Source organism: Pseudophryne corroboree, chromosome 5, assembly GCF_028390025.1.
Source record: "Pseudophryne corroboree isolate aPseCor3 chromosome 5, aPseCor3.hap2, whole genome shotgun sequence".
Taxonomy (NCBI): domain Eukaryota; kingdom Metazoa; phylum Chordata; class Amphibia; order Anura; family Myobatrachidae; genus Pseudophryne; species Pseudophryne corroboree.
This window is the reverse complement of record NC_086448.1, coordinates 89,635,359-89,661,901: the sequence shown is the minus strand read 5'-3', so window position 1 is coordinate 89,661,901 and position 26,543 is coordinate 89,635,359. Positions and strand designations below refer to the sequence as shown.

Here is a 26,543-nt window from a genome sequence, read left to right as displayed (position 1 = left end):
CAGGCAACCTCTTTCCCCTTCCTCTACCCTTTGAAGAGAGGTAGGACGAACCCCTCCCTCTTTTGTATTTATTAGGCCGAAAGGACTGCATCTGCTGATGGGGCACCTTTTTCTGTTGTGTGGGAACATAAGGAAGAAAAGATGACTTACCCGCAGTAGCGGTAGACACCAGGTCAGCAAGGCCGTCACCAAACAAGACACTACCTTTAAAAGGGGAGAGCTTACATATTTTTCTTGGAGTCGGCATCAGCATTCCATTGATGAGTCCACAGCGCCCTCCTGGCCAAGACCGCCATGGCATTGGCTCCTGATCCCAAGAGGCCAACATCCCTCGCCACCTACCTTTAGGTAATCTGCAGCGTCCTTGATATAACCAAGAGTCAAAAGAATGTTATCCTTATCAAGGGTATCCATATCAGAAGCCAAATTATCAGCCCACTTAGCAATAGCACTACTCACCCATACCGACGCCACAGCAGGTCTGAGCAATGCCCCAGTATTAACGAAAATAGCCTTCAATGTTACCTCCAGCTTGCGATCCGCTGGATCCTTGAGAGCAGCCGTGTCAGGAGACAGCAGTGCCACCTTCTTGGACAATCGGGATAGAGCCTTGTCGACATTGGGAGACGGCAGCGCCACCTTCTTGGACAATCGGGATAGAGCCTTGTCGACATTGGGAGACGGCAGCGCCACCTTCTTGGACAATCGGGATAGAGACTTGTCGACATTGGGAGACGACTCCCATTTCTCCCTGTCATCAGAGGGGAAAGGATATGCCATAAATATTCTCTTGGGAATCTGCCACCTCTTGTCCGGCGACTCCCAAGCCTTTTCACAAAGAGCGTTCATTTCATGAGGGGGGGGGGGAAACTTCACCTCAGGCTTTTTCCCTTTAAAATAAGCAAACCCTTGTGTCTGGAACAGCAGGTTCCTCAGAGATATGTAAAATATCTTTAATAGCCACTATCATGTACTGAATACTCCTAACTACCCTTGGGTGTAAAGTAGCCTCAATGAAATAGACATCGGAATCAGAGTCCGTGTCGGCATCTGTATCTACCATCTGGGTAAATGAACGTTTCTGTGATCCCGAGGGGATCTGTACCTGAGACAAAGCGTCCTCCATGGATTTCCTCCATGTTTGCGTCTGAGAATCAGATTTATCCAACCTCTTAGACAATAAAGCCACATTTGCATTCAGTGTACTCAACATATTCACTCAATCAGCAGTCGGCTGTGCCAACAGAGTCATTCCCAAATCCTTCTCTGCGCCCCCAGTAACTTCCTCCGGGGAGGAACACTCAGCCTCAGACATGTCGACACGTAGTACCGACACACCCACACTCCCAAAACAAGGGGACAGACCCACAGGGAAGCCTACAGAGAGAAACACAGAGGGAGTATGCCAGCTCACACCCCAGCGCCCATATACTACAAAGCAATAATATATGTGGTTAGCGCTGTCATTAACAATAAAAAAGCACCAAATTGTATGTGCCCCCCCCCTTCCTTTTTAATCCTTTGTTACTTTGAAGGAGCTTGGAGGTCCGGGCCAGCGTCTCTGCAGCGGCTGTGGAGAGAGAGAAAATGGCGCTGGTGAGCTGTGCGGCTAAGCCCCGCCCCTTCCCGGCACGCTGTAGTCCCGCTCAAATTTGAAATATTTATACTGGCGGGGGTATAGTATACGGTGCCCGGGCACCAAATATGCCTTTTGTCAGTCAGGTTGACCCCAGTAACTGCTGCCCAGGGCGCTCCCCCCCAGCGCCCTGCACCCTGTAAGTGCCGTTGGTGATGTGTGTGGGAGCATGGAGCGCAGCGCTACCGCTGCGCTGTACCTCCGTTACTGAAGTCTTCTGCCGTCTGATGTCTTCTGTTCTTCTAATACTCACCCGGCTTCTTTCTTCTGGCTTTTGTGAGGGGGGTGACGGCGTGGCTCCGGGAACAAGCAGCTAGGCGAACCAAGTGATCGAACCCTCTGGAGCTAATGGTGTCCAGTAGCCTAAGAAGCAGAGCCCTTAACTAAGAAGAAGTAGGTCTGACTTCTCTCCCCTCAGTCCCACGATGCAGGAAGCCTATAGCCAGCAGGTCTCCCTGAAAATAAAAAAGCCTAACATAAGTCTTTTCCAGAGAAACTCAGTAGAGCTCCCCTAGTGTGTGTCCAGTCACTCCTGGGCACAGAATCTAACTGAGGTCTGGAGGAGGGGCATAGAGGGAGGAGCCAGTTCACACCCAGTCAAAGTCTTTTTAGTGTGCCCATGTCTTCTGCGGATCCGTCTATACCCCATGGTCCTTTTGGAGTCCCCAGCATTCTCTAGGACATAAGAGAAACAGTGGGCGGAGCGGCTTCCCGCCAGAGGACGCACGGATCCTCACATTTGGCCTATGAAAACTCGCATCAGCATGAGGTAATAAAACAGGCTTCCACAACATCACGCAAACACACCCACATTGCGTTGTCTCAATCAACCACACTATATAGGGAAAACCTAGATAAAGTTTCCTTAGATACATTCATACCACTAGAATCAGAAATGTACCTCAAGCTCTGACAAGCAACAGCTGGGAACAACGGCAGATAACTATTACATTTTTTTAATCAACTATGATGTTATTGCACCTTATGGATTAAGACCAATATGGTGGTGTGAGGAAGGTTCGAGGTCGGCCCTTTTGTTGGGATAGCACTCCCTACGAAATTGGAAACCCACCACCATCTGCAGTATCCTCCGCAAGCAAACAGTCAAGCCAAGAAACAACCTCATAACTGGCATCTGACAGAGTGGATGAAAGAAGTCTCTCTTATAAAAGACGCTGATGTAGAGGAGCCTGTAATGTGTGTCAGCAAAAATAAAAACAGACAGAAAAAAATAATCCCTATCCATAGGGTGAAGATTCCACTTCTGCTAAGGAAGTTCTACTAAACGGGACTAAAAGGTCATTAGAATCTCCACGGATAACGCCTAATGGGCCCCATACTTCACCAATGTATTGGGGCAATGACCCGATCCCCCGGCGGCCAATTCAAGGAATCTGGAATATTAAACCTGTTTAAAAAATCCAGATTATAAAATCCCAACTGGAAACGCTATATCATACTAGTAAGACTATCCCGAGTCACACAGGAGAGGATAAGCTCCCTTAGGTAAACTTGAACATAACCTGGTAACTTTCAGTAGTGCAGGTTACTTGTGGAATGGATGGGAGGCAATACCGAGACCGCCTGTCGGGATCACGGTGGTCACAATGCCGACGCTGGAATCTCAGCAGGCGGTGAAATGCAGCCGGAATATCGGCACCACAGCCTTTTCTCCCTCTATGGGTGTACATGACACACACAGGGGGAGAATATAACCTGTGGTGAGCCACCGTGGCCGCAAGGGGCTCTCTAGCGCTAGACCACTGCCGGATTACCGGTGGCCGGGATCCCTGAATGATCTGAATGGACACTTACAAGCAACAACACACTTTTGGATAAGCATCCTATGGCATCAATGTTGACAGGGGCACAACTAGTAATTTGTGGCAACATTTGTAAGGGCCCCATGTACCTCACAATGAAAATAAAAACAACCTCTCACACAGAAACATTGGTCAGATCGGATGAAGCCTCATAGCTGCTGCGCCTATGGCAGTCACCATCTTTGAACGTTAATACTTTTAGCGGTTCTCTGGTGTTAAACACTTTAGAAAACACAAAGCAGTGTGGTCACAATTCCCATCATACAAACTGTAGCGCACTATGATCCACGGAAGCTTTGAGAAATCTTAATGACGCACTTTAAATGCTCTGATAAAATGATTTTTTTGTTTTTTTAAAGTACAAGGTTTTGTCTCCACTTTAACACTGATTTTTCATTGCCTGTGTGTAGCAGCCCGTACGGAGATCACATGCACAGACTATAAAGTACTCAAAGGCACAAACTCGGCTTCTGGTTAGCTCCTGTTCTATCAGCAAGGTCATCACCCAATCTGGCCTTGGGTAGACAACAGACATAATCAATGTGGATTTAAGAGATTACATTCTCAGCTCAAGACACAGAGCACTCACTCTGGAAATCCAGAATGTCATAAAGCCATTAAAAAACCTGGCATTTTCCATTACACCTTCAGCCTAGAACTTGCAGCTCAAAATGTTCAATGTTCTCTAGGTCATCAACCCCATTAAAGGAGTTTCCCCCTCCTAATGACACTAATTTATTGGACTGTACATGTCCTCCTGCAACTTTTACTAAATTGTTTGTTTTCCTTTTCTGGATGTTAAATATCATAAAGACAGAGGTGTTCATTGTCATTTAACTAGCATCCAACACACTATAGATTGTAAGCTGGGGAGCAGGACCCTCTTATCTATTTGTCTGTCTGTTATTACCCCGTCTTGTTCTATTACCGCTCTATTCCCAACAGTAAAGTGCAAAGGAATATGTATGCGCTACATACAGTAAGTAAATGTTAATAAATAAATACCGGTCATCCTCTGTACTATGGATAGAAATATACTAGCACAGAAGATCTGTGTTGTATTCAAGGGTGATACAATTAATTAACTCTGATATAAATAGGAATAATGGGGGCAATTCCGAGTTCATCGCAGCAGGAATTTTGTTAGCAGTTGGGCAAAACCATGTGCACTGCAGGGGAGGCAGATATAACATGTGCAGAAAGAGTTAGATTTGGGAGGGTTATTTTATTTCTGTGCAGGGTAAATACTGGCTGCTTTATTTTTACACTGCAATTTAGATTGCAGATTGAACACACCCCACCCAAATCTAACTCTCTTTGCACATGTTATATCTGCCTCCCCTGCAGTGCACATGGTTTTGCCCAACTGCTAACAAAATTCCTGCTGCGATCAACTTGGAATTATCCCCCAATGACTATTTATAAGTCATAAAAGTCAATAACATTTATTCTCACTTTTAAATGCTAAACATATAATTAATATTATTTATTATGACAGCAAGTACTTTCCAGGATTTGTCTATGAGTGATATTATATATAACTGGTCTACAGTCACTACGTTGTCAGTAATTATGTAGACTGCAGAACGCCAGGCCCGGGATTGCAGCACAGCATTTAACCATGTGGGTATTCTAACTTTAAATAGGCTTAACATACTGTCCCTTTAAACCGGGACTCTCATGAATTACACAGGTTCTGTGGCTGGCTGACTTTAAGCCTACATTTCACCTGGATTTAATCAGCCATAGAACCTGTGTAATCCATGAGCGTCCCGGTTTAAAGGGAACGTATGGTAACCCTAACTTTAAACATGCACCTAAATCAGATTACAGTTAGAATTGTTGCATGATTAAAATGCTTTACGTAGAATTTCCACCATGTTGGAATCCCGATGCTGGCTTTATCCCACCTACATAGTCACTGTGACATAGTGGCTGTAAACTTGCTAATTGTATCCCGTTAGGATCAGGTGTTATGATGCCAAATAGATTAACTGACTTTTGGATGACTAAAAAAATTCTATAAACAGAACCTGGAATACCTAAGGGACGGAACCCCTGACCCACTAAAGAATGACTGAGTGGGTCACGCTTTGTACGACATGGAACAGTTCATGTTTGCAGGTCGATAATAAAGACATTTGCAGGATTCAGTGGCTGCTTCATTCTCCATTACTAGTGTAAAGGGTTACTGTATTGCATGTGTGAATCTGGACACTTATAAATGGCAGGTGCTACATCACTGCGCAGCAATCAGTTCACATACATAAGTAATTCATGTTTCCCGACTTACATAGCTGATCAGTAATACTATGATTACATCCCAATCTGCACTTGCCTCTGCCTTCTCTATACATCCAGACCGTAGCATTATAGTATTGCGCTGGCTGCTACACGACCTACCATTCTACAAGCTGGCTCAGTGGCATCCTGCCTGTAGCTGTAAGAAGCACATGCCACATCTTCCTACAGGGCTCACCTGCAATTCCATTTCTTAGCAATTAATATGCATCAGACCTTTCACTGCTAGGTGCACTAATAAGGCAGAGCTTTGTTCCCTGGCTATGAAAGCGTTAATGCCTGACAAACCACCTCTCCTCTCATTGATATATTACTAGTTCTACTAATAGACTAGTTCCATTAGGCAGACAAGATGAATACTTTTTGGTGTTGCATTGCATTTTCATTGCTTAAATAATTGTATTAGTAAAGGAATACGTTTGAAATGAATGCTGATAAGAAGAGAGCTGTGAAAAACAACATATATTATTGTGGAATTGGAACGTCGCAATGATGCTGTATGACAACTCAACAGCCCCACCTAGTGGGCAAAATCTATTATTAGAGTTTTGTGTGTGACTGGTACTATTCAGTTGTCTATCATTTCTAATGTAACAATGCATACATGTACATGAAGTCTTAAGACCACATATTTACTGTAACCAGGGTCAGACTAGCCCACAGGGGCACAGGAGAAATCCCAGATGGACCCCACCTTTTTCTTTAATGTCAGGTTCCAGACAGTGCACTCAAATTATACATTGTTACTCTATCAGAGGGTCACTTACATGGTCTCTAATGGCTGTCCAAGCCCTTGTGGGGGCTTGTCTCACCTCGTGGTAACTAGCCACAGCCCTTAAGCACGGGCAACTACTACTGTATTCCCCCAGTGGGTCCTTTACGCCCCAGTCCGACACTGACTGTAAATCTATGCTTTTCAACAGAAGCATGAACCATTTATTAACCACTGTCCTAGCAAAGGTAATGAAAGGCTTTGCTGGAGCTACATGTCCCCTACGGTATCCGGTATCTAGGTTGACAAGACTTTGATCAACAGTGTCTAGGTTGACCACTATTGGTCAACAGCAAGTAGGTCGACAGGGACTCTAGGTCGACATAAAAAAAGGTTGACATGAGTTTTTCAAATTTTTTGAACTTTTTCATACTTTCCGATCCACATGGCTACGATTGGGAACAATAACCTGTTCTGAGCGCAGCGGTAGGGAAGCGAGGCACCTTGCCCGAAGCTCACGAGCCATGCGAAGGGACACGGTGCACTAATTGGGGTTCCCGGTCACTGTATGGAGAAAACGACACTAAAAAAAGTGAAAAAAACTCATGTCGACCTTATGTCATGTCGACCTTATGTCATGTCGACCTAGTATATGTCGACCTAGTATATGTCGTCCTAGAGTCCCTGTCGACCTACAACTCATGTTGGCATACCTACTGTCGACCAATAGTGGTCGACCCTCCATACCACACCTGTCCCCTACACGCATCAAAGCAGCAGCCATTCGGTTGGTTGCCTGTACATACAGTATATTCACCACAATGCAGCCTATCAATGGACTGAGCTACACTAATATGCCTCAGTTAAGTATCAGATGTTTGACTGGATATTCAGAGTTCTCAGGAATACTGGAGTCAGCCCACACAAAGAGAGGCTTCTTAGAAGGGTAAGGACAGTGTGGAACCTATACCACGGGTGGTGGTGATGAAATGCTTATATGTGGATATAATAATAGGTAGGAAGTCTTTATGACAGGTGACCTAGATTGTTTAATATGGGGATATATATATATTTTTTTATATATATATTTATACCAGTGAGGTGCTAGGCAGTTTTGCTTTCTTAGAGCCCGATTCCGATGTGGTCGCATTTGCAACTGAGTTTTCGCACACAGCAGATCTGTGAAAAGCCCTGATTGGTCAGAATGTCTGTTGTATATAAGCTGCTGGAGTGTTTACACTGTGTACAGATTCAATATAATAGTCACAGGGTCAGACATTCTCCTGAAATGGTCATGACATGTCTGCATGTTGGTAGCGGGTATGGGACTCAGGGTCAACAGTGGCTAGGTCAACACTAGAAATAGGTCGACACAGCCATTAGGTCGACATGAAAAAGGTCGACAGGAGTTTTAAAATTTATTTGGGTGTAGTTTTCTTCGTAAAGTGACCCCAATTAGTGCACAGCTTCGCTGACCATGCTTCGGGCAAGGTGCCCCGCTGCACTCGGAACAGGTTTCCGTTCCCAATCGTAGAAAAAGAATGTGAAAAACTCATGTCGAACTTCTTCAAGTTGACCTATTCACTGTCAACCAGTGGGTGTCGACCTAATGGATGCCCACCTAAGTGCTGTCGACCCAGAGACTGGATACCGTTGGTTGACACCCCTGTTAACGCCAACAAAGTAGTGACTCACTTGCCCCTGTGCATCCGCCGTCGCTGATCAATCACAGTGCGACTCTGATGAACGTGCACTTAAAAACAAAAAAAAAAAAAACGCTCAGCTGCGCAAACATCATCACTGCGTCAACCTCTGAATGAATCAGGAACATACATGTTTTAGAGTCAGTCCTTGTTGATGGGCAGAATCCGTTACATTCCACCACTCCCATTATCTGCACATTGCACATTCTACATCAGTGTTTTCAAAAGGCGTATCGTTTGCAAATGATCTATGTTTTCAGGACTGCGTACGAGTTGGAGCCGCAGGAGGCATGTCTCACGATGGTGCTGTGGTTTCACTCACATAGCCTGTCAGCCAAGATGATAGACAGGCTGCAGGCTTTTCAGGGAGGTGACCTGAAGCGTCCCAGAAAACAGGTGGCGTGACTGCACCGGTTTCTGGGCGTGACGAAGCCTTCACGCGTAGTTTACTGGCATTCCTGAGAGTTGTTTAGAGATCAGATACTGTGACCGATGGTCGCGATGTTGATCTAATGTCTGCATCTTCGGATGAAGGCAGCGGATTAGAGAAGTCAGCAGTCGGTGTCGCTTTACACAAGACATCTCCTGCGGCATTTGCGTATTGTCACATAGCTGCTGAGTACAAAATTGCACCTCTGAATCAGGCCCTCTGTCCTCACAGTCCAGGTTTTAAGGATAACCATGGTTGAGCACAGGTGGCAGTTAGCACCAAGGCATTTTGATTTAGCCATCAGTGTTCAAGCATGTATACGCTTAACAACGGGACTAATGCTGGATAAACACTGTACACTGGCATATATATCGTCACAGACATATCGTGTCGGCCCTGGAGCACACACGATGATATATATATATATATATATATATATATATATATATATATATATATATATATATAATGTGAATCGTTGTGTGTGTACAGGCGGTCAGCCAGCGGTGATTGACAGCTGAACTGGGCAGGTGCATGTAAATGCCCTCACTGAGCTAATAAGGCAAAACTGCAACTGCTATCACTCGCGTATTGGGGGGACGCCCAGCACATAGCAAGCCCGTCCAGCATGCAAATGGCCGCCAGCCATGCGATCGCAAATCAACTGCGATCGCATCGCTGAATAATGGAAGCCACCCTGCCAGCACAGCCTTGCTGTGAAGGCAATCAGTCGGGCGCCATTTTCCCAGTCGAAGTTGTCGCCTGTGGCACCAAACGGCCATAGGCGGCACCAAGCCACCACGCCCCCGCAATGGAGCGTCATCACCCCGCAAGTGCCTCTGCCTGTCAATCAGGAAGAGACCTTTGCATTACTGAGATGCGACCGCATCTTTCTGCCTGCGCACGTGCAGTTTGGGCCCTGCGCGCGCGTGCACTGGGCCAATATTCGGCAGTATGCGATCCCCTCTCCGATGCATTGCATATTGAATAAGGCCCTAAGACGGGACTTTACGGACAGAGTTTGGAAAACAATGCTTTAAATTATCAGAATGCAGGTCCCGCCGCCATAAACTACATAACGTCAAATATTAACACATGCCAAATCCGCACCAAGAATAGACTGCGCCATCGATTCACCCGAACCCAGAAGCACCCACCCACGGCCAAAATTCAGCACTTTTCACGGCCCTGAAATTGGGACTGCTGGGAGTTATGATACTATGACGTGAAACCCTTGGTGCACATACAGTACCATCCGATGTGTACTACATATGGTGCCAGGCATGAATGGCCAACTATCATTGGCTGATACTGGAAGTCCATAAATGGCAGGGCACACAACATCTCACGCAGCAACCTACATCCACAAGGCCCGAAGTCCTTGGCGAGGTCACGATTTTTGGGACCTGGAATGATCGCCAACTCACTAGCTGTGTACAGAACATGCTTTCCAAGATCTAAATGATCAAGTTTATTATAGTTTTTGATCATTTCTAATTTATGAAAAGACCCCTCTTACACCAGATGACTATCTGTTATTTTTTGGTTTAGTTCCATATTAATTATGGATACATTGTTTTTTCTTAATGATCCGTAGCAGTGAATGCAAAGCAGAGCACTTGATTAAAAATAACCAGGTTTACCAGCTGCAAATCCGTCTTCCGAACCTTCTGCCAGGCTTGTAAACAGTCGCCGATATCAGCCTTGTGGCATAAACAATTTCTTATTTAAATGGTATTGGCTCATCCCCAGATTGTGCCACGCCGCGTTACAGAGTTATTCCGAGCAGTTGACCCGTGTCAGCGTGAGCGCTAGTGAATTATGTCCGGCAATTTCTGCCTCAGCCTCTGATCGCTGGCTTGGCAATAATTTACAGAATTATTACATGTACAGCAGTCTGATGAGATATTTATTACCAGGAAGATCGGATAAGTAGATGGGTTTTGACATCAGATCTCAGCGAGCTGAATGATGGGCACCTTTATAGTCTCGGCATTAATCAAAGGATATTTACAATTGGTCTCTAGCCAGGGAGGTCAGCTGTCAGTCAGGGGGAATGCAATAGCAGGATTCTAATTTTATTGCTACGATGGTACCCAGCTTGGAGATTTATAGGTAAATATACAGTGTTCAGAGCAGTAATGTGATGGAGGGAGGAGGAGGTGGGGATGAGGGGGGGGTTGTGATAGAATAGGCTGCCCGGGAATGAGGCAAACTTAGGTTTCCATCTATGCGCTTGCTAATGTAGATGTGCGGCCTAGCCTGATAGTTCTGTGAGTCACTCAGTCCTCATACTTACCAGCTGCTATGACCTTGATATTTTACAGGGACACATCTTTTAGTTTTACTTATTTTCATATTAAAGGGATCAAACGGAAACAAGGATAAGGTAGCTTTGTCTCCATAGTAACCAGATGTGTACGCTAGACCGTGGTTTTGCACCAGTAGCTTTCTTTCATTTACTACTTTGTCCTGAAACTTTTACCGAACAGGTAACTTTATATATTTCTATACAGCCTCCTCCTGGGCTTCTCAGCAATCTATCAGCATCATCAGGCATATCGGTTTATTTATATTCCTCCGGATTACAACACGGCTGTGTTGCATTAGATGCAATTATATCCAGAAAGTATCTTTTATGCCATATTCTAGTATAAGGAAACTAAAGAACTCAGCCTGATGATATAAGAACATGGCTGAAAAGCACTATATACCAGGATAAGGCAAATAAAGAGCTCGGCCTGATGATATAAGAACATGGCTGCAAAGCACTATATTCCAGGATAAGGCAAATAAAGAGCTCGGCCTGATGATATAAGAACATGGCTGCAAAGCACCATATTCCAGGATAAGGCAAATAAAGAGCTCAACCTGATGATATACGAACATGGCTGAAAAGCACATATGAAAGGCACCTATGTAGTACGTGTTACCACAGAAAGAATAATCAAAGTCATCTGAAGGTAGGATAATTGTTCTTCTTCCCTTCTGTGATCCCTTTCCCATCAACTAGCAAAACCGCGACGAAGGTGACGCTACAGGGATTAGAGCAAAGCAAATGGGTTTACTTATTTACTGCACACAAATAGATGACATCTAGCAAGCCTATTGCTATTTCCTATGTGAGGTTTAATTAAAAGAAGAAGAGAAATTACTGGTTTTAGATCATTATAATCTCCAAACATTTCCATGGCAGCAATTTGAGGGAAGATGGTTCACGGTACTAGTTGTCTACAACAGGTCCTCCGGTTCGCAGGTTAGAACAATCAAAAGGAACACAATTTAATCATACAAATCCCCACATTTCCCCACTTAAGAATATACCAAGTCATACATAATCCGTACACAATTCCATCCTGCCAGCTGTAAGGAGGAAAACACTGTAGCCAGCGTATCTTGAAAATAACATTAATTTGAGCACACCGAACCATAACAACAAACACAAAGACATTTCATTAGATTGGTGCTTAAAGTGTAACATATCACTGTCAGCTGGACTATTCCCCGCAGATACTGTATTCTGCTGGCAAGGACAGACTGGAGCTACTCTCATTTAACCCATGAAAAGGACTATTGAGGGATATGAGGAGTGTTGTACATAGAGAGGTGCTTGAGTCTGGAGGGGAGTTTATATAGTAGAAGGAGAAAAGGGCGCAGCAGCACTAATTCAGGAGATTCTTATCACAGGAGGCAATGGTGGCGCATTTACCAGAGCCCAAAAATTGCATTTTTACGGAGACTTGTAAGTAGATGCAAAGAAGTGCTTCAACGTTTCGGGCACCAGTGACACTCCTGATGATGGGCTGATGCCCGACACGTCGAATTATAGCACTTCTTTGCATCTACTTGCAAGTCTCCAAGTGCCACCATTTTGCACATATACATTGGGACTTTGTACCCTTGGAAAGCACCAGAGCATAAGCTTTTGAAATAGAGACACTAGTGCCGGACACCTGCATCTGTGTGTGTATATATATATATATATATATATATATATATATATATATATATATATATATATATATATATATACACATACACACACACACACACATATGCCCCTATGGGACTGCTAAACAAAATGTGTGATTTACGGCGATGTTGAATTGGCCTGTCAGTTATTACACATTAACCCTATATTGTTTGTCATTTCACGAGCAAAGGTGTCAACGTCTTGTGCTTATGAGTACACAACCATCTTACTACACAAGTGTATCCCCCGCTTGAGAGAGGGGCATAGGCTCACCCACCTGTGGCTGTTCCATACTGAAGAGATAGCTTGCCATCAGCTGCAGAGCTTCGGGGCTGTTCGGATTGTACTCTAGGGCTTTTTCTATGGCCCCTTTACATTTGTCACCAGCTTCTTCTTCCATACTGTGCAAAAGGAAGGAAACAGCGACAATTCAGTTTACAGAAGCACCAAGGAGCGCTGTGTGCCAGCACTCACCATCCACAGTGAGGCTGGTGGAGACATAGTGGTAAGAGATAGTCCAGAACCGCCACAACTGCTAGATGTCGGGGACGTGGCAGCTCTGGAGGTCTCTAATCTCAGTCTGCATTCCTGAACAGTTTCCATGCGTTACCAACATTCCCTACAAACTAAGCTAAACCATGATCAATGCTATTAAGGGTTCACTATGAAACAACAACAACATTTGGGCATGGTCCCGGTCCAGCCAAGTGACAGGATTCTGCAAGTTAGAGTTAGGCACCAAGGGGGGGGATGGTTAGGATTAGGCTATGGGAGGTGATGGTTAGGGTTAGGCACCAAGGGGGACGGTTAGAGTTAGGCTACCGGAGTGGACGAATAGGGTTAGATTTCGGTTAAAATAACTGAAAAAACAAACAAACAAAAACCGGGGGAAGACAGGGGATGGTTAGGTTTAGGCAACAAGGGGATGGTTAGGGTTAGGCTATGGGAGTGGACAGTTAGGGTTAGATTTCAGTTAAAATAACTACAAAAAAGACAAAAAAATATATATATATATATATATATATATATATATATATATATATATATATATATATATATATATATATATATATACACACACACATTATATATATATATATATATATATATATATATATATATATATACACACACACACATTATATATATATATATATATATATATATATATATATATATATATATAGCAAATGGTCCGGCACTCCGGTTTATCAAATATATAAAAGCCCAGCGCCTCCACAAAGTAGTATACATACAGCAATCGACAGTGTGGCACTCACGGCAATAAGACAAGACTCCAGTGATGCTTATAGTCAATGTTTCAATTAGATTTGATTTTCATCTGATTGAAACGTTGACTATAACCATCACTTGAGCCTTGCCGTGAGTGCCACACTGTATATATATATATATATATATATATATATATTATATATATACACACACACACATACATACATACACACACACATATCCACACATATATACATATCCACGCGCATATATATATATATATATATATATATATATATATACACATACACACACACACACACACACACACACACACACACTACTGCACTGTCAACTGTTGACCTACACATTGTCGATCTTTTAAACCAGCCCCAGTTAGAGTACCCTTACCCTGACTATTTGGAGCTCTAAGCATTGCCAATGTGATTGGAAAGGAAGAGGGGGCTTGGACGGAGGCCCAATACTGCCTAAAGATAGTGACCCCCCTCCTTTACATGCCCACCCGGTGGAAGACACACACCAGAAGCATGTTGCCTCCATACATTAATTTAAGCATGGCAGCGCCTGCTGGCAACTATGCTCCACCTAAGAGGTAACTTTCATAACATTTTCCAAGGCCACATTAAGGGCCCGATTCAGAGAAGTACACAAAGCCGATAATCCATATAACGGAGCGATTATCGTCAGACTGCGTATGTGCTGCGTTTGCATTGCACCTGTGTCAAGGTGGTGCTATGATCTCATACGCAATGATGATTCCATCGGAAAGTGATTGACATGAAGTGACCATTTGGTCGTGTTAACAGGGCGTTAGTGGGGAGTGGTCGTAAAAAACGCAGGTGTGTCATGGCCGTTTGCGGGGCGTGTCTGTCGTCAGCTGCAAGCTCTTGCGCAAAAAAACAAAACATGGCGCCTGCATGACTACTGCCGCATCCAGTCTGCGCAGCCATAGACGTATTCGAGCAATCGATGTTTGCTGTTCTTGCATATAAGCTGCATATGTGTACGCAATTGCGAATGAGTTGCGTTTGTTCTGTTAAACGTCTCTTTTCATTTCTGAGTGGCAGCTTCACTTGCCAGTATCAGCAACTGCATTGTGGAGAAAACTGCACTGGCAGCTGCATTCGCATACTTCTCTAAAATCGGGCCTAAGCTCCCAGCAGAGTCGGCCCTAACCAATATGATGCCCTAGGTAAGATTTTGGCTGGTGCCCCCTAACACAGACACTAGTTCCACCTCTGACCCTGTACCCCTTTCCCAGCACCATCACACCGCACCCATAGTGGTCCTCATTTTGGTGCTCCTACCCCCTATATTTTAAATAGGAACAGTGCGCACATTCAGTGCGCAGCCCAAAATGGGGCATTTTCTTGCTGGGAAGGGTCATGGCCACACAATAATACCCCCAGTTGAAATTACGTCACACAGTACTGCAACTTTATTCACATTATATCATGAAAAGTGCATCTTATTCACGTTACATCACACAGTAGCACCCCATTACTCCTCACAGTAGTGCCCCTAATCCACATTACACCACACCATATTGCTCTTTATTCACATTAGATCACATAGCAGTGCCCTTTCTATACATTACGCCACAAAGTAGTACACGTTATACACATAATGCCACACATTAGTAATGCCTTTATACACATACCACACAGTAATGCTTCTTACACATATGACACACATTAATGCCCTTATACACATAATGTCCCTTACACATATGCCACACATTAGCAATGCATTTCGTATGCAGATAGAGCCGCAGTCACACACAGAATATAGGCATGCTGCATATCATTTTAATCAGCAGAAGCTGCTTGTGCCCACAGGAATTTGCCTAGTTTTCCTATGCCTAGGGCCGGCTCTGGCTCCCAGTACATCCTATGTTGGACATAGAGCATTATGCTGGTCAGTCCGGTAGCAGAAGGTTTAACTCCTGTTTTACAGACTAATGTAACCTGACAAAAGAAGACATAAAGCATTGCGGTCAGACAATCTCTGGCTGGATTTTAGCTAAACAGAATAATCTATTTTAAATTTCAAGCTCCGCGAATCTCCATAAACTACAGACGAGTTTTCTAAGATTAAAATCTCTTGAGATAATTTTTTCCCCTGCAGCAGAATGAAGCACATTACATCTTGTTTTTAATATTTCAACCATGCCGGCACCCAAAATATCCCTTCTACCTCCACACCAGTGTTTTACATCACGTGTAATTGCACCCTCATGATTTCATCTCCTTATTATAGAGAATGCAACATATATTACATTTTTTCCTACCTAATACGTTCATGGCAAACTTATTTTTTTAATTTATAGTCAAAGAACACGTACTAGGGTGGAGCCGTTTTTCCCAAAAATAAATAATATATAAAAACATAAGACAAATAGGGGGAGTTCAAATGTTTAGAAAGTCAGTTGGGAGTCTGTTTTTTCTTATCTAATAGACAGGAAAAACCAGACACCCAACCGACTTTTCAAACATTTGAATTCCCCCATAGTGTGAGTGATGTTCAAAGAATGGGCTATAGGCAGCGGCGTCTGCTCACCTGTCTGGTCGGGGGTTGCTGGCTGATCTCCCGGCTGCAGTCCCTGACTGACCTCCCGGTGATTGTTGGCTGATGTCACCAGGAGGCAGGGCTTAACTCCGTCACTGTTGAACAGACTGGCTTTTACGGACTGTATCAGCTGCAGCACATAGAAGCCAGATAGAGCTGACAGTAAAGGTGCATACACACGGAGCGATATAACTGAGCGATTTTGACTATATAGTCAAAATCGCTCAGAAAGTTAGTGCAGATCGCTCCGTGTGTATACAGGCAGCGATAGCGATGCGCGTCCCCGCTAAGTCGCTATCGCTGGGAAAAATAGTCAGTGCCGGCAAGTCAATTTTGGCTATGTCGCTGGTAAAGTTAGTTAAAATCGCTAGAGGCCAGCGATTTTTCCCAGCGATAGCGATGTTGCAGGCGGCGGTGGTGCGGGCGGCGGCGGGTTGTGGCGGCGGTGCGGGCGGCGGCGGGTTGCGGTGGCGGTGTGGGCGGCGGCGGTGCGGGTGGCGGTGTGGGCGGCGGCGGTGGGTTGCGGCAGCGGTGCGGGCGGCGGAAATTTACCTTTCTCTTGCAGAGTTTGGCAGCGGAGCGGTACCAGTTTCAAAAATGGCGCCTCAGCGTCATTTTTGAAATTCAAGATGGCCGCCGCGAGCCAATCACGGCTCGCCGCGTCATCGCCCCGCCCCCTCCCGCTGACTTATATAAGTCAGCGCGAGGCAGCGGCTTTCAGTCCGACGGCGGAGGAGGAGCGGAGAAGAGCTCCTGAAGACGCCGTGGAAGTCCTGGATGGGCGGCGGCTATGCAAAAGAGCTTAGCAGCCGCCGCCCACCAGGTGAAGACGCCGGAGCAAGACCCCAGAAGCCCTGGGGAGGTGGCGCCCCCCCAGGTGAAGACGCCGGAAGCCCTGGGAAGGCGGCGGCCATGCAAAAGAGCTTAAAGGCCGCCGCCCCCAGGTGAAGACCCAGTTTAATAAAGGATTTTTAAAAGAATGTGTTGTGTTTTTTTTTTAATATTTTCTTTACAGGTGGACTACAGGTGCCAGCGGGCCCTTTATGTCCGGGCATGCTGGCACTTGTGGTTCTCCAAGTGCCAGCATGCTGGGGCAGGCTTGCTGGGACCTATAGGCCTCCTGTAAAGAACAATATTACTATTGAAAGGCTATCAGCCTCCCATCCACCGGCCCACGGATGGGGGGGACAGCCTCGGGCTTCACCCCTGGCCCTTGGGTGGCTGGAGGGGGGGACCCCTTGATTTAAGGGGTCCTCACTCCAGTGTACCCCGGCCAGGGGTGACTAGTTAAGGGGGTAATGGCACGGCCGCAGGGACCAATATAAAAGTGTCCCCCGGCTGTGGCATTATCTCCCTGGCTAGTGGAGCCCGGTGCTGGTTTGGGGAATACGGGGGACCGCTATGTCTTTTGTCCCCCGTATTTTTTAAACCAGGACCGGACGCAGAGCCCGGTGCTGGTTGTCTAAATATGGGGGATCCCTACTCATTTTTTCCTCTGTATTTTAACAACCAGGACTGGCTCAAAGAGCCCGAGGCTGGTTTTACATAGGAGGGGGGACCCCACGCAAAAATTTTTTTTTAACTTTTAGCTATTTAAATACCAGCCACCCTGTAAATTCATCCTATATATGACACTCATCCCCTTATTTAAATGAGATAGTCAAAATCTCCCATAGCCAAAATCTCTTGCATAGTTAGACAAAATCTCTGGTAAAGTTAGTCAAAATCTCCTACTGCCAGTTCAAGGGAAAAGTTAGTCAAAATCTCTCATAGCCAAAATCTCTCCGTGTGTATGCACCTTAAGGCAGGGGAGTAGCTTCCCATGGGAAGCGCTCTCTCTGCTATACAAGTCCGGACCGGCAGTCCAAGGAAGAAAAAAACACCCCTTCCATGTGACTAACTGACACTGTGATTAGTAGGGAACGCTTCCAATAGGAAGTCCCTATACCACTGTTAGGCTGTCTCTGAGGACGGCGGATTTTACTGCGACAATTTAGACTTTTCCCCAACCTCCATGTCCTGTTGTTTTTTGAGATTTGTTATTTTACAAGGGCATTACAGGTAACGGTGGTTCTCCAAGTGCCATCATGACTTGCAGATATTTAAACTGGTCATGACAGGGATAGTTGAGACCTGTAGTGCACCAATATGAATTCTATATTTTTTAAATAAACATTTATTAACCTCACACTGACCACCAAAGGGTTACAGGGAATAGTGTTAGTGTTATCCCCACAGGGCTGGTTGTTCCTAGGGAAGGGGGAGACCACTTTTTTAAATTTTGCTATTCTGCAGACCCCACTTCCCTAAGGATTGCAGATCTATGCGGACCAGCCTAGAGCCGTTTGGCACTATGGTGGGAACCCACACCGCGTCTTCTTTGCAGGGTAACGGAAATTTCTCTATGTTCCCCGATTGTTCCAATGACAGGCTAGGGTAAATCGCTAATGCTGGTTTTACTTTAGGGGGCACCCTAAACTTTAGTTGTTTTTTTTTTTTTTTTTACTTTTATTTATTTAAAAAATAAGTGTTTAATTTTGCTTACAAAGGCAAGCACTGACTCTCAATTTGCTAAATCTCAATAAGCAGACTGTGGAAAACAAGATGAAATCTATTAAACATACAAAATGTTATTGTCCCAGTAATACATGCCATAGTGACAGGTTTTGGCTGAATCACCGCTATCAGGCATTAAATATATATTATCCTAGTGATTGAGTCCGCTGCTTTGGCAGTTACAAGTGAAACATGCTTTTAACAGCAATATAGCTATAGTAGGTATAATAATATACATTATAATAACATATCCTTTACTTGGCTTTCATCTCATCATCCAATGGACGGAAATCTGCTACACTGACTAGGAACATTTGTCTTGACCCCACACAATACTTGACCAGAATAACAACATCTGTCTGTGTAAATGCAGTCACTCTTCAGACACTATCCTTGCTTAACCCTTTCATAACAACCGCTGCTATGCACCTTCCTGACCACACAATTCTACTACTTGCTCGTTACACCAAAATACATTTAAACCGCTTTGTCTAATCTAGTACATTTCATATTATATTATCACTTGAGGCTTCCTTTTGGTAGCATAGAGACATAATGTACTTATTTATTTTTTATATGTATTAATAAATGCAATTTATCAACTTTTGCTTTACTAACCTAAACTAAGTTGGTTTATAAGGCCCATAGATCAGGGGTGTATCGGGGCAATTTACTGTTCCACCAAGTCAGGGGATGGGGGGAAATGTTGGAAATCCTCTATTTACCAATTCCAAATGATCAGTATTAGCGAGTCAAGTATTTCGAACATGATGTATTTTGCCGATTTCCTGATAGACTGCTAATCAACGGCAGGTCAGACTGGAAGAACGGGGAATCGGTCCATGCATTATGAAAAAGCTACTAATATTCACAAATGTATACGTAAAGTTTCAACAGATTCTCAGTATCTGAGATACCAGGGAGGCATAAACTTTCATAATCAAAGCATTAAAGGACATAGCAGTCAGTCTTTCCCAGGCTGAACTGGTGACGAGTAGCGTGTATTCATCTGAACAGAAATGTAAATATAATTTCAAACATTTCCAGTTCGGTCAGTGTATGTGTACTACTAGTACGGATGGTGCAATGGTTAGCATTACTGCCTCACAGCACTGAGGTCATGGGTTCAATTCCAATCATAGCCCCAATTGTGTGGAGTTTGTATATTCTCCCCGTACTTGTGTGGGTTTCCTCCGGGTACTCCGTTTGCCTCCCACAATCCAAAAATATACTGGTAGGTTAATTGGATCCCAAAAAAATTAACACTAGCGTGTATGTGTGTGCGTGTAAATATAGTAGGCAATATAGATTGTAAGCTCCACTGGGGCAGGGACTGATGTGAATGGGCAAATATACTCTGTAAAGCGCTGCGGAATATGTGTGCGCTATATAAATAACTGGTAATAATAATAATAATATACTGTTATTAAGAGTGCATAGCTGTTGGATAATAAAACTTATTTTGCCGTAAAAACAGCTGTGTACATTTCTGCAAAGACAAACAAAGAATAGGCCTCACTCTACCCAAACTCCTCCCACCACCCAGTGCAAGCCTCTGCTCATCGTCACGTGACACTGTTTAGGTCCACAAGCCAATGCCCATTGGTGGAAACTGAACCACCTGATGTCACTGGAGAGAACTTTGCATTGCAGCTCAGCCACTTTGTTTGTTGTAAATTAGGCTTCCTGGAAGAAATCCCTGACTAAGTGACAAGATGTCTAGTGTTCACTGGTAAGACCTAGGCTCACCCATTGTGCTGTACACAGCTATGTACAGTGACCGGGTGGCCAAGGACCATATCTCTTTATTAGTGTTTATTTATGCTCTCTGTACTAAGGTTTTGTACTTCTCTCCCCTTAATGCATAAGTACAGATTAGAAAGTGGCATGACTACAGAATTATAGAGAAATCTCAGAAAGAAAATAAGTCATTATCCAGACAACTTGGCTAACTGACAGGGTGGGGGGATGCGAGAGTAACAAGGTCCAAAACTTACTTCATGTGCCGGGATGTAATGAAGGGTATCCGGTCTTTAGGTCGACCACTATTGGTCGACATGGCAAAGGTCGACACATGAAAAGGACGACATGAGTTTTTCAGAGTTTTTTCCAACTTTTTCATACTTTACGATCCACGTGGACTTCGACTAGGAATAGTAACCTGTGCCGAGCGCAGCGGTAGCAGAGCGAAGCACCTTGCCCAAAGCTCGCTATGCGAGGGGACACTGTGCACTAATTGGTGTTCCGGGTCACTTTACAAAGAAAACTACACTTCAAAAAATAAACAAACTCATGTCGACCTTTTTCCGTGTTGACCTGATGACCACGTAGACCTATTTCAGGTGTCTACCTAGTCACTGTCGACCCAATGAACCACACCCATAATGAAGTCCGAGTTGGCCGGATGTGCGGGTTCCCGGCTGAAAAAGGATGTTTTTTTTAACGTGAAAATCATTTGTAAGGCATGGGTACACTTGTACATGATCGCCGCTTTAAAAAAAAAAGTCCAAGTTCAGCCAGGAACCTGCACCTCCGGGCCAACTCGGACTTCATTATATCCGGCCCCATGTCTGGTTTGTGGGAAGGAATAATGGGGCAGATGTATTAACCTGGAGGCATTAGGAAGTGATAAACCAGTGATAAGTGCAAGGTGATAAATGCACCAGCCAATCAGCTCCTAACTGTTAATTTACATATTGGAGCGGATTGGCTGGTGCATTTAACAGTTAGGAGCTGATTGGCTAGTGCATTTATCACCTTGCACTTATCACTTCCTTATGCCTTCTCCAGGTTAATACATCTGCCCCAATATTTCTTAAACTTTTATTCAGATTTCTTGACTATAACAAGGGAAAGCTTATGTTAAATATAGTTTCATACATCTTCCTGTACACAGTAATGGGCAAACGTACAGAGCTGCGACTGCTTCCATTGCTTGCTGCTATTTGCTGGAACCTCCTGACCTACCCGCTGCCAACATGAATAAAATTAGCATGAGGACCAATGGTCTCTGGCAAAGCCACTGGCAAATAACTGCTACATAGCTATGCTGAAATCTGCAAACTTTGCTACACCTTCACTGAGAGCAAGACACGTCATCTATTATACATCTGGCTCTTAATACACACATCCGACAGATATAAAAGGGACCATAATAAGTAGTCTTTAAAATCTGACTGTACATGTTTTAATGAACTAGCCCAGTACATTTTGTTAATAATAATTCACAGTTGGTAATGATTGAACCTTTGCAGATTTGACACTTTATTCCTATTTTATATTGCCTTTGCATATTAAAGTACTATTTTTGAAATGAAAGTAGAGATTTATGAAATGTGTATAAAGAGATGCTAAGACTGAACCACAAACCAATTCAAAGCTTGCAAACCTCTAGACTTTTTTTATTACTTCAATCATTTGTGAATTTTCAGCACCACGGACAAGGTCACGTCAGCATCAAGACAGGCTCTGAGGTTTCCATGTAAGGTACAGAATTCAAAGGCTTCTATTTCACCAAAGTGAGAATTACAGAAAACTAAAGACACAATTTGTGATTGTCATGTCTTGCGCTTCACAAGGGGAAAAGAAGGGGGGAAAAAATATGTAATTTACCAAAGATCAGTGAGATAAATCTCAGCGACAGAGCAGAAAGCTGTTGAGATATCCTTTGTAGTCACTTCCATTTTATCAGGGCAGCTGGCGGCCCCCGACTGCATAGAAAGAGGGGAGAGATGAAATGATTATTTTTGCACAATAAGAGTACAGTTTCAACAAAGTCCCTATACCAACAATATACATTGTCATTAAAATTGATGCATCAATCATTTTCTTTAATCTTTTAGGGGATATGGCTTGTGACAAAATACTCCAGACTACTCAGAGACACCCAGGGATAAATTTCCATGGAATATTGACAATTTAGCGTCACCTTCCAATAATTCTGAAGAATACAGAATTTCAGCTCCGCAGCTCCCCAAAATTTGCACACAACACAATTTTAGATATATGAAATCATCAGTTGCCCACTAAAATCCCCAGTGACTCACCCCTCTATGTCACTCATATCGGTCTGTCCCTCTACTACTGGTAAGCTCATATGAGCAGAGCGCTCTTCCATTGTGTTCTCATCCTGTCCCTACTTATGCTATTGGGGGTCATTGCGACCCGATCGCTCGCTGCAGTTTGTCACAGCGCAGCGATCGTGTCAGAACTGCGCATGCGCCGGCGCCGCAGTGCGCCAGCGCATGACAGCTTTCGTTGCCTAGCGATCACCTCAGACAGAGGCGGTCGCTGGGCGGGAGGGGGCTGAACGGCGGCATTAAGCCGCCGTTTAGGGGGAGTGGTCCAGCCAACGCAGGCATGGCCAAACTATTGGGGGGGGGGGGGGGAGGGCCGCGGCGGCTGCGTGAGGGGGGGGGGGGGGACGACTGAAATGCAGGGTGGACTAGCCCTGTGCTGGGTGTCCCCCCACATGTCAGGGAAGATGATCGCAGCTGTGCTAAATTTAGCACAGCAACGATCAACTCGGAATGACCCCCATTAGCTCCTGCTAACAGCTGCCAAGAACATTGCACCCATCCACTAGGTCACAGGTAATTCTTCTTCCCCTCAGACTCTCCACCTCTCTACAAAACCTCAAACGGCTCTCAAGACCCACGTCTTCACCAAACCCAGCCAAATCTCATCCTAACCCTCTGTTCTACGCTCTCTATGTACCCCATCACCCCTGTCTGTCTGCCCCTCCCCTTTAGAATGTAAGCTCTCACGAGCAGGGCCCTCAACCCTCATGTGCTTATCCTTTCTTAAACCATCCTCGATGGCACCTAATCCCACGGTTTTCTGCCACTCTACTTATGTCAGTGTTATTTACCCTGTACTTGTCCAATATTGTCTTCAACTGTAAGTCACTATTGTCCTGCTTTGATTTTTCATTGATGTACTCTGTAATTGTGCGCTGCGGATCCCTTGTGGCGTGATATAAATAAAGGATAATAATAATAAAAAAAAACAGACAGCCACTATGGATTTTGTCATTGTGCAGTCTGCATTGGCATGAATGTTTAGCTATTGGGGTGTTGCTATTTATTGCTTTGTTTGTGCTGTCATTTTTATGCACTTTATATCCTGGTATATTTGCGCTGTATCTGTATATGTACTTTGTGAGGAACTGCTGATCCCTTTTGGAACCTTATATATAAAGAATACTAATAAAAGAAATACTTTTTTTTTTTCTAATAAAAAGATAAATCAGACGCAGTTTTTGCCACCTCCGTCGTCTGCATCTTTATACTAATGCCCCAGCTGATACTGTTCCTAATGAGACACCAACTTGCTGCAGGGAATGTCTATATGTGAGCGGATGTCCATCTTTAGAACCAGACACTGTCAACGGCATAACCACATCTGCCTAGCCAACCTTGATACCTCCCAGGAAAGCCCCCTAAAATCCACACTCCCTGCGTTCAGATTCATTCTGCGTCTCAGTGCAATCACCATGGGAACGCAAATGCAGGACTTACAACATCAGCCAACTGCGTGCCTATCAGCAAAGCACGCAGTTAGCGTCTGACTCCAAATCAGGCCCGATGTGTTCATATTCACGGAATCACTTCAACCTGGAATGATATTTGTCCACTAGGGCAGAGCAAAACTGACTCCCACCTCTAAGTACAGAGGAGATTAAAAATTGGTGTAATTAAAAAAAAAAACTCCACTGAGGAAAATTAGTAATTTCCTCTCACTAGGGGGGTGAGGCCTGACCGCGTAGAGCAGCTTCAAATCATTCTGCGCTCGCAAAGTAAACACAAGCATATACAAGATTGCAGACCAGTACAGTAAGTATCTTGAGACTGCAATGGCGTCTTGAGACCGGATGCACATGAACACATCTGTACAGATCAAGATATAAACCCCTGCTACAAAGCCGGGTGTTTTAAAAGAGATGGAGAGCTGGGAAATTGGAATGAGGGAGGATAGGGGCATTCTGATGAAGGTAGGCAGTAAAAGCATGTTCCTACATACGAGTCTCATTCATGCAGACCTGCAAAAGTACATATATACGAGGGGTGTGCAATAAGTTTCTGGATGTGCAGTGTATAGGTAGAATAGACACAATCTGACTGTCTGGTTGTGAACCGCATTCTCTGACTAAAGTTCTTCTGTAATGTCAGAGCACAGAGCCGTATATAAGCAGCGCTGCACAATGAAGTCAGCATGTTCACTTCCTTCACAAACATGTTATGGAGCTCATCAGAGGCCACTGGAGAGCCATGATCTTCTACCACTACAAGAGTAGTCTTCAACAGCAGGAGAGTTTTGACTGACTACGAGCTGCTTTTGGGGAGGAAGCATTAACCTAAAACACTGTGTTTGAGTAGTTTGCAGAATTTTGAAGCGGGAGACAGTCCCTGGAAGATGAGGAGCGATGTGGCTGACACGTGTCTGCCATCACAGAGGAAAACGTTGCTGCCGTGTGGGCCATAGTAAAGGTGGACGCTAGGGGGACCGTCAGTGTCGATGAATCATCAGTGTCGATGAATCCTGGATCTACAGCTTCGACACAGAGACTAAACAACAGTGGACCCCAGTTGGAGGTGCGCCACTACAGAAGTTTCCGATGTGAGCGCAGTGTGGCCAAGCAGATAGTGGCTGTTTTTGTGGAGCAGCGTACCATCACTGGGGACGGGTACGCAAACCAATTCCTGCCGCAAGAACTGGCGCTCATGGAGCCCTTTCTCCATCACGACATTGCACCTGCCCATAAATCCAGAAAAGTGGTGGATTCTCTGGCTCATGAGTGCATCCATGAGCTTGGTCATCCACCATACAGTCCAAACCTGGCCCCTTGCGAATTCTTTCTGTTCCCATAAATCAAGCGCAAGATGCGTGGGATTTATTTTGAGTTACTAGAAGTTGCAGCGGAGACCTTAATCCAGCATGTAGAAGACATATGGTCCAGCTGCCTCACCAAGCGGTTTGAGCGCCAGCAATTTTTTATTTATTATTTATTACCAGTTATTTATATAGCGCACACATATTCCGCAGCGCTTTACAGAGAATATTTGCCAATTCACATCAGTCCCTGCCCCAGTGGAGCTTACAATCTATATTCCCTACCACATGTACATGCACACACATTCACACTAGGGTTAATTTTTGTTGGAAGCCAATTAACCTACCAGTATATTTTTGGAGTGTGGGAGGAAACCGGAGTACCCAGAGGAAACCCACGCAAGTACGGGGAGAATAAACAAACTCCACACAATTAGGGCCATGGTGGGAATTGAACCCACGACCTCAGTACTGTGAGGCAGTAATGCTAACCATTACTCCATCCGGACTGCCTAATTTACCACACTCTCCTCTGGCAAATACTTTGAAAAAAATTTACGTTCACTTTGTACTGTAAATATAATACTTTTTGTGCATTCAGAAACTTATTGCACACCCCTCGTACACTTGCTATGAAGAATATATTTTGCAGCTGCTGAAGAGAAGGTAATTCATTATTTTTGTGTAAGGTTTTTTTTTTTTTTTATTCCTAGCAATTTATGCTCATTGGCTGAACAACACCAATAAGTTTAATCG

General features: G+C 44.4%; 1 protein-coding gene across 3 annotated transcripts in view; it reads right to left on the bottom strand.

The window, feature by feature from the left end:
- Positions 1 to 26,543, bottom strand: part of LOC134927261 (uncharacterized) — a 989,775-nt gene that overhangs the window by 930,177 nt on the left and 33,055 nt on the right. For all 3 annotated transcript variants that reach the window (XM_063921470.1, XM_063921471.1, XM_063921469.1), the window contains exons 5-6: positions 22,569 to 22,666; positions 12,856 to 12,979 (exon numbers count right to left, since the gene is read on the bottom strand). In XM_063921470.1, coding sequence (XP_063777540.1) covers positions 12,856 to 12,979; positions 22,569 to 22,666 — 222 coding nt within the window. The remainder of the gene's footprint in view (positions 1 to 12,855; positions 12,980 to 22,568; positions 22,667 to 26,543) is intronic.